The 8,886-nt window shown below is 41.3% G+C and overlaps 1 protein-coding gene across 1 annotated transcript; it reads left to right on the top strand.

Annotated features, from left to right (window-relative positions):
• The first annotated feature begins 6,624 nt into the window (after window positions 1-6,624).
• LOC103711696 (glycine-rich cell wall structural protein 2-like) lies at window positions 6,625-7,633 on the top strand. Its single transcript, XM_008797937.4, has one exon. It carries the CDS (start codon window positions 6,758-6,760, stop codon window positions 7,448-7,450), a length of 693 nt encoding a protein of 230 aa, XP_008796159.2. The 5' UTR covers window positions 6,625-6,757; the 3' UTR covers window positions 7,451-7,633.
• Window positions 7,634-8,886: the final 1,253 nt, after the last annotated feature.

The following is an 8,886-nucleotide window of genomic DNA, read 5'->3' as shown; positions in this document are numbered from 1 at the left end:
TGGCCATTCCTTCTTCATCATATTCCTTCTCATCATCAGATTTTTCTGATTCAAGATCTTGTTTTGGAGTCGTACACTTCAAGACAATGGTTTTCTTCTTTTTGACCTCTTCTTCTGAATTTTGCTTCATGGTCAACTCATGGGTCATGAGTGATCCTAGAAGCTCCTCCAATTGTAGTGTGTTGAGGTCCTTTGCTTCTTGAATTGCAGTTACCTTGGCCTTCCAAACTCTTGGTAGAGACCTGAGAATTTTTCGCACCAATTCAGAGTTAGTATAAGATTTTTCTAAACTCTTTAATCCATTTATGATCTCTGTGAATCTAGTGAATATTTCAATTATAGATTCTGTGGACTCCATTTTAAACAGTTCATATCTATGTACTAGCATATTTATCTTGGATTCTTTAACTTGATTGGTTCCTTCATGTGTGACCTCTAGTATATCCCAAATTTCTTTGGCGGATGTACATGTTGATATTCTATTGAATTCATTTACATCCAGTGAGCAGTAAAGTACATTAATTGCTTTGGTATTCAATTGTGCTAGTTTTCTATTATTATCATTCCAATCCATTTCAGGTTTGGGAATGATTGTGCCCTCTAAACTAATTGTGGATGTATGTGGTCCTCTAATTATGATACTCCACAAGTCATAATCTAGAGCTTGTATGAATATTCTCATCCTTGCTTTACAATATGTGTAGTTAGTGCCATTAAACAAAGGATGTATATTTGTGGATTGCCCCTCGCTCATAGAACATCCTACTTGGGTTGTCATGATCTTTGACTCTTGATCGTGAGATCAACAAATACTATGAGAGCATCTTGCTCTGATACCACTTGTTGCCCAAGGTGACAAGCCAAGAGGGAGGGTGAATTAGTTTTTCAAAATTTTTAATCCCTTAATTAAATTAGTTGATGAGTGAGTGGTTAAGCTAATATTAATTGAATGTGTCTAGTGGAGTTAAGTAAAAACGCAATACAAACACACAAGAAGTATAGTGGTTCGGTGCTCTCCTAAGCACCTACGTCCACTTCCCAAGCATTCCCTTGGAAATTCACTATAATCCCGCGGATTACAGTTGGATTGTTTTTCGGGCTCACAATCCAAAAACCTCTACAATTTGGTTTTTTGGGATTACCAAAAATCTATGTTTTACGGGCTCACCAACAAACCTTCACCGTTGGTTTTACAGGCTCACCAACAAACCTTATAAAGAATAATAGAAAAAAAGTTTAAAGCTCCTAAATGAGCAAATATAACAAATATGCACAAAAAGAAAAGAGTAGAAAATAATTATCGCTTTGTAGATTGCTCTTCTCTTCTTTGCCAAGGTTTCTTCTCTTCACAATGGGTTGGTGGAGCTGTTGAATACACCCTTAGATTGCTCAACCACCTCCATTTTGAAACTTGAATGAAGAACCTTGATGAAGAGCGCTAGGGCTTCCTTTTGGCTTGAATGAACTATTGATGTCTTTTCAAAAGATGCTTCCTCTGATGAATAGTGTCACTTTAAATATTTTTCCACATCTATTGGTCACTTTTCATTAGTTAGATTTGAAAAACTAGCCGTTACTAGCCGTTGGAAGGTCAAAAAATACTTCTGCAAAACTAGCCGTTATGCTCTTGCCCGTGCTGGGGTCGACCCAAACTTTACTGGGGTTGACCCAAACTTTACTGGGGTCGACTCAACTTACTGTTCATTGGACTTAGGATCGACTCAACTTTCTCTGGGGTCGACCTAACCTTCACTGGGGTCGACCCCTACTACAGTGGGGTCGGCCTTCTCAGGAACCACAGAAACTTACATTTTTATCTGTTTTCACTGGGGTCGACTCAACCTTTCTTGGGGTCGACCCAAGCTACAGTGGGGTCGACTCAAGTTCCATTGAGGTCGACGCTCTCAGGGATTCCAGAGACATAATTTTGAACAACATAACCTTGGGGTCGACTCATGTTCAGTTGGGGTCAGCTCCATTGGGGTCGACTCAAGTGTTCCTGGGGTCGGCTCAAGGAATCTTGGGGTCGACCCTCTCAGTGAATTTCAGAGAGTTGTTTTCTTGAAGTTTCAAGCTGGGGTCAGCTCAAGATTATTTGGGGTCGGCTCCTCACCTAGGGTCAGCTCAAGAGTAAATGGGGTCGACTCCACTTACTGTTTATCTGTGCTATTTTTGCAGGGGTGTGCCAGATGGTTCCATGGTGTGCCAGGGTCGACTCCACTTAGCTTGGGGTCGACTCAATCCACACTTTTCTACATCTTAAGGTTAGACTAACTCATATAAACAACGAGACATATTTCAAGTAAATTTTGAGTGTATGCCACGATAGAGCTACATACCCTTAACAGTGAAAATCACTGTTTTGCTATTAAAAGTATATTTTACTTGAAACTTGGTTGAATTAGAATTAAGAATTCTCTATCCCTTTTCTACTACAAATTTTATCTCATTTTCTTAATATATTTTGAATGTATCGAGGGTGTCGTATTCATTAGTGATGTATCACATTAAACCGTATTATCAATTTGATATTTCCTCAATGGTTGTGTTAATCATCGAAATAACATTATCATCCTCACTGTCGATGCTTCTTCAAAGCATCGGCAGATTTTCGCCCCTGAGCCAAAATTGCCGACGCTTAGTCGGGATAAGCCCTTTTTCCTGTAGTGTTAGTATATAACCTCTATCCTTGAGGTACCTTGGCTATCCTATTATATAGGTGAGCTCGTTTTGTTGTGACTTGGGCTGATGTGGCGTGCACGGATGGCTAGGTGACGACTAGTAGTACGGTTGCTCCGTAGGAGCCAATCCGCGAGGGCAGCGTATAGCGCTGGTCGAGCACAAGCTGTGGTGCTGCCAAGACTGGGGTTTGCCAGAGTTGTCGGTTGTTAAAACTGTCAATTTTTGTCGACATGTGCTGATTGTTATTCTCGATTGATTAGCTTCTCGGCTGGTGGCTCTTTAGCTGTTTGGCTCTTCGACCGAGGGCACCTCGGCTCTTTGGCCTGCGTCGAAGTCATTCTCCACAGATTATGTTTGAGGTTAAGGAGGTCGGTCTGGTCCGAGGTCGAGGTGGCCAATATTTTTTTCATCACAAACCACTATAAATGAGAGATGGATTAGAAAGTCATTGAGCAACCATCATAGAATCATCCTCTGAACAAATTTGTGAAGATCCTAATATGTATAGAGCGTAATTCAGTCCTTCCTATGCAACATGCAACTCTGCCATTGAAACTGTAGTATTAAAAATTCTAACTCTATCTACCGCAATGAATCCATCATCAAAACTTTTGTGGTTTGCTAACGCCAAAGATACAAATTATTCCACATTTTTTGCCCACTATTAGTCAGTCACTATAAATATTTTGACAATGTTACAACTCAAATGTTTAGATGGATCGACAAGAATGTCTACGGCTTTTCCTTCTCCCCCTACAATAGTTACTTCACAATTCTTTCATACGAGGAATTTATATGCTGCTAGGTGGCTGTTATAATTGAAAAGTTCACTCGGTGTCTATGTTCAAATTCTTGGTAGAAGGTTTTTGCAGTATTTCCAATGTCTTGTGTGAAGATGCTACCAAAGCATTCTTCCCCAAGATGTGCATTTAAAGACTCCTTTAAATCCGTGCACATGGGCTTCGTGGCATACATCATCTATCTTGGAAGATTTCCGTAATAAGCATCCACGAGCAGCCCAATGTTTTTTGGGGATCTAAGGCCGTTTTGTTTTTGAAGCCTTTTCTATAGTAGGCTGGCCTTAGGCGAACTCACAGGAGGACCTTTTTTTTCCCTTTTTTCTTTGAGGCTTTTTCTGCAATGGGCCTTTTTTAGGCCGGGGCCCTAGGCGACCGCTTTGGTCGCCTAAGGATTGGGCTGGCCCTGTAAGTATCCTTTTTTTCCCATCCAATCGCTCACATTGATGGAAAACATATGCATTCTTTGGCCAGACTTTCTATAAATGACAACTTTTGCAAATCGTGGAATTACACTCTTGAATTTTTTTCATTGCTGAACATATCAGACTGAGTTAAATGAGTCAAAGATCTAAATTGGAATTTGAGCCCTTTAATAAAAAGTTGAATAAGGCTGACCCATTTATGACTAGAATCTCCTAACCTACTTAAGGCAGGTTGGCCGGCCATTCGATCATAAATTGCCACCTTAATATTAATTGCCACCTTTATAATGTTTTTTCTTTGATTATCTTCCATTTTATGTCTCCCTCGGACTTAAAATTTTATTCCATTGTATTGGTTTCCATGACCTATTTTCTTTTAATACCAGATACATGTCTTTATGTGTACAAACAGGGATAACTATGCAAAAAAAAAAAAGCCCCATCGTAATTGCGTGTAAAATACATGCCTAGTTGTACGCAAGGGACTATTCTTTGACAAATAAGAATAAAAACTGCATAAGGGACCGAGCAGAAAATGGTAAGCGTTGACAGTTCATTTACGACTCGTACAGGAAGACTAGGGTAAGAGTTACTAAATAAATTGTAGTCTTCCAATTTTGTAATGATATTACAAACTTCTTTTGCAAACATCTCTACCATAAGCAAGACGCAAGGCAATGCTTATGCTTGCTAATTACCATACCTATCAAAACCGTGGAAGACTGTTTGGCTGGCTGATTTTTCATTGACCCGAACGGATGCTGCTTGTTTGCTTATTATGATCCATGGTTGCAGAGGCCATACTCATAGTTGATGAAAAAAAAACACTAAAATTTCTATTTTTTAAGAATCAATGCGGAAACTAAGCCTCAAAAATACTTGTGAGGGGCATCCTGCATGTTTTCGACTAACACTTTGCCACTAAAGTGGACGACCTCCAATTCCAGTTCAGAGTTTTTCAGTGATTCATCTCACCGTTCTATAGCTAATATCCGCAAGCCGTTCTGCGGCAGTCTGGTTACTCCAATGCTCCTTGTTTTCCACTAAAGCGGACGACCTCCAACCCACCAATTCATCGAAAAGTTGAAACAAAACCACCGGGCGATTGACCCATTAAGCAAAGGTGGTCGCTCAATTTTGTCAATACTTGAGGCATGTAAGTCCACACACGGGGCCTGCCACTAGAAACCATGGCCAGCTTGTTCTGGCAGCAGCTTGGAGTAAACCCACCAGTCAATAATATACCAAAGAAAAGCTATGGAAAAATTTAAATAACGTTGGTCAAATGATAACATTCTACTCCTCCCCATTCTCGTTTCGAACGATAAGCCTTATCCTCGCCGCGTAAATAAAGCAAATAAAGGAGCTGGGACACTTGCATGTCTTCAGAGTCGTGCATCCAACTCCACAAATACCAAGGTCTTCGTCCTCTCTGGCATACAACTCATTTTACCTACTCTCCTTCTGTGGCTCGTTCGAAGCTCCTTGCACTTTCCACCATGGCGTCGCTAATTAAGCACATTAATTAGCCTCTCGATATTTGCCGAGCTGAATAAAAGGAAAATTATGGATGACGTTTTATACCAACTACCATGTCCTCTCTGAGAACTTGCATTTCATTTTTTTCCTTGAGAGCTCTGGCGTGACCTGGTGAGATAGCATATAATGAATACGGTGGGTCAAATATTATGTAACAACTCAGAACTTTATCCAAAATGACTAGTTGGTAAGTATTATTTGGATTTATTGATCCTGTATAAGTATCCAATCTCTATCCAGCGAATAACCGATCTAGAACTAAACACACGCCCGCACGAATTCTCGCATACTCCCTCCGTTAAAATCCTAACGTCCTCGTGAGGATGCGTCACCTAGTCTACATAGGTTATGGATCGGAACGGCTCTAATACCATTTATAACAACTCAGAGCCCCACCCAAAATAGCTAACCGGAAGGTACTATTTGGGTTTCTTGATCCTGTACAAGTACCTAAGATTTACCGAGCAAATAACCGATATGAACTAAACACACGCCCACACGGGTCCTCACATATTATTTCCGAAGTAAATTCTTGTAGCCGAGGAAGTCGAGGTATATTTTTTCCTGGTTTAGACAAATTTATTTATTGAGGAACAAAGGAGAAATTTGAAAATAGGTGTATTTTAGGAAACCAAAAATCACAAATTTACTTTCTTGCAATTTATTTCATTCTATCCGTCTTATTTGCTATGGCAATTATTTGGCCATTCCAGCTCATTGCAGAAAACCTCTCCATATATAACAATGATATATCAAATACTTTGTCAATTGATCGGTAATTTTGGGATCTTGTTGTTTACGATCGTCAACTAAAAGATATAATAAATATCGTTTTCTTGACTGATGGATACTAAACGCGGCAACTTGACCCTTCGCAACCCTGTTTTGGACTTACTTTGGCTGCCACCTAACGCCCAGACCCAAGCCAGCGGATTTTTTTGACGGACGTCCCACCGCATGCATCTAGCTCGGCAGGGGAGTCGCCGGTAACAAAACTTTGGTTAATATTATCAGCAATGCGGGCTCGTCGGCCGGGAAACGAGGCCTGCCGACTAGAAAACCGGAGAATACCAGCACCTTGGTTTAGAAAATACTCGGTGAAAATCCGCGATCTAATCACCTACAAAGCCAGAAGCTAGCGAAGGATAGCGCTGGTCAATTACCACACTCTACTCGTTTCGCATAAGGAACCACGTAAGGTTTGCAAATTGCAGGCCTTGGAGTCGTTCATGCATGCAGCTCTATAAATACCCATGCCGTCCTCCCCTCTAGGCCACAACTCATTCCTCACTTTCCGATCTTATCCTAACAACCATGGCTAAGACTAAGCTTGTTGCTCTTTCCTTCATAGTTTTGCTGAGCATCGGCCTCTCCGAGGCAGGCCGAGCCTTGACATCTTCAAGTGGAGGTGGTGGCGGAGAAGGCGGCGGGGGTGGTGGTGGCTCTGGAAACGGCTCCGGTTCAGGCTATGGTTCCGGCTCCGGTTATGGTGAAGGAGGTGGATCCGGGGCTCATGGTGGTGGGTACGGAAGAGGTGGAGGCGGTGGTGGCGGAGGCGGTGAAGGGGGAGGTAGCAGCTCTGGTTATGGGTCGGGGAGCGGCTATGGTTCTGGCTCCGGATATGGGGCCGGTGGTGCCCATGGTGGAGGGTATGGTAGTGGCGGAGGTGGCGGAGGCGGTGAAGGCGGAGGTAGCGGATCTGGCTATGGGTCAGGAAGCGGGTACGGGTCTGGCTCTGGATATGGCGCCGGCGGAGCGCACGGTGGAGGCTATGGAAGCGGTGGAGGTGGTGGAGGTGGCGGCGGCTCCGGCGGAGGGAATGGAAGTGGAAGTGGATCGGGCTACGGATCCGGCAGTGGCTCAGGGTACGGCCAGGGCAGTGGTGCCCATGGAGGGGGCTACGGAAGCGGCGGCGGTGGTGGCGGCGGCGGTGGCTCGGGCTCTGGGTCTGGTTCTGGGTCCGGCTATGGTTCTGGATATGGGAGTGGTGGTGGCGGACACCATTAATTAACTCCTAGATCTGCAACCGTCCACCTGAAGCCCTTCATTGTCGTAGTTCGCGTACCGCGTCATTCAATCCTTCTTATCCGTGTGTTAATTTTAGTTATGGGTGTTGTTGTAATAAAAAATGGAAGGGCTTCTGGGCTTCTGTCTCATAATTGAAAAAATAATGGTTATCAACAGTTAGCTCCTGTGCCATTTTTTTTTTTATTTTAGCGGATGCATTAAATTAAACTCTATATGGATAGATATATACGTGAGAATCCAAAAAATAAAATATTTAAAAAATAAATTAAAAAAAGGTCTGCATAACAAAACTGATGATATTGGCAAGCTATATAAGAAACTATCTAGTCATGGGGCATGAGTTAAGGGCTTACATGCATTAAAGGTCCTGAATTTGACCTCATGTGGCATGGAAATTTTAACCATGTCTGCTATTAACTGTCTCCAAATTGGGAGATTGGGATGCCATGGAACTTTTTGAGTTTGGTGCTGGACCTCCACCTCACGCTAAAATGAGAACCTTTTCCTATGTCTCTATCACCCCTTAATTTATGGATTTATTTCGATGGTTTGTTTCGAAGTTTGAAACATTGGAGTTTTTATTTACCAAAAAAAAAAAAAAAAGAACATTCGAGTTTGGAACTGGGGAAGAAAAAGGTTTCGTTGCCAACAATTATACAAAACTTGCGTGGTTTCATGTGAATCTTTGGAGTTTTGACTCGAGAAATGCGGAAGGTAGATAAAGTCATATCGAATTGTTTCAATATTTATTAAAATTGGACACTCCTCGCAAAGCGGTTTCTCTCTCCCATGTGATGTTGGAGTTTAATATAGTTTGCAATCAACCTCCTTTTGTTTGAGAGAAAACTGATAGGCTATAGTTCGAGATTGATTATCACGTTAAAAAGGTAACCCAATCTACTATAGGTGGCAAACGGATCGGGTCGCGTTGAGTCGGATGCATAAAGGATCCAAGTTTGTCGGCCGTCTACTTCATTAAACAAGTTAAAAATTGAAATTTGTACCTAATTTGTTTATTAAATTGGGAACCTAATCCGATTGAACAAATCAAAGTGAATTAAACAAATTAAGTAGATTTTAACATATTAAATTAATAAGCTTAAACAGGTTAAGCATGTCGGATTAAACTAAACAAAAATCAGTTAAGTAGATTTTGAACAGAGTTAAATAGATCGAATGATAACTTAATTCAATTATTAAAATGTTAAAATAGCTTAAACGGGTCAAAAAAAATCCAACCTATTTAATAAACGAGTCTCAGCAAGTTGAAAAATTTATGACCTAAATTTATTTATGCCAACTCCAAATATGGTTAAAGCATGTCACTTGCAGATGAGATTGATGGGTCGAATCATTAAATGCTGCACCTAATATCTACATTAAGAGAAATAATTATTTCAAGAACTTTATTTTCT

The sequence above is a fragment of the Phoenix dactylifera genome, chromosome 2 (assembly GCF_009389715.1).
Source record: "Phoenix dactylifera cultivar Barhee BC4 chromosome 2, palm_55x_up_171113_PBpolish2nd_filt_p, whole genome shotgun sequence".
In the NCBI taxonomy this organism is placed as follows: domain Eukaryota; kingdom Viridiplantae; phylum Streptophyta; class Magnoliopsida; order Arecales; family Arecaceae; genus Phoenix; species Phoenix dactylifera.
Note: the sequence above shows the minus strand (reverse complement) of the source record. Positions and strands in the feature narration are given on the sequence as shown.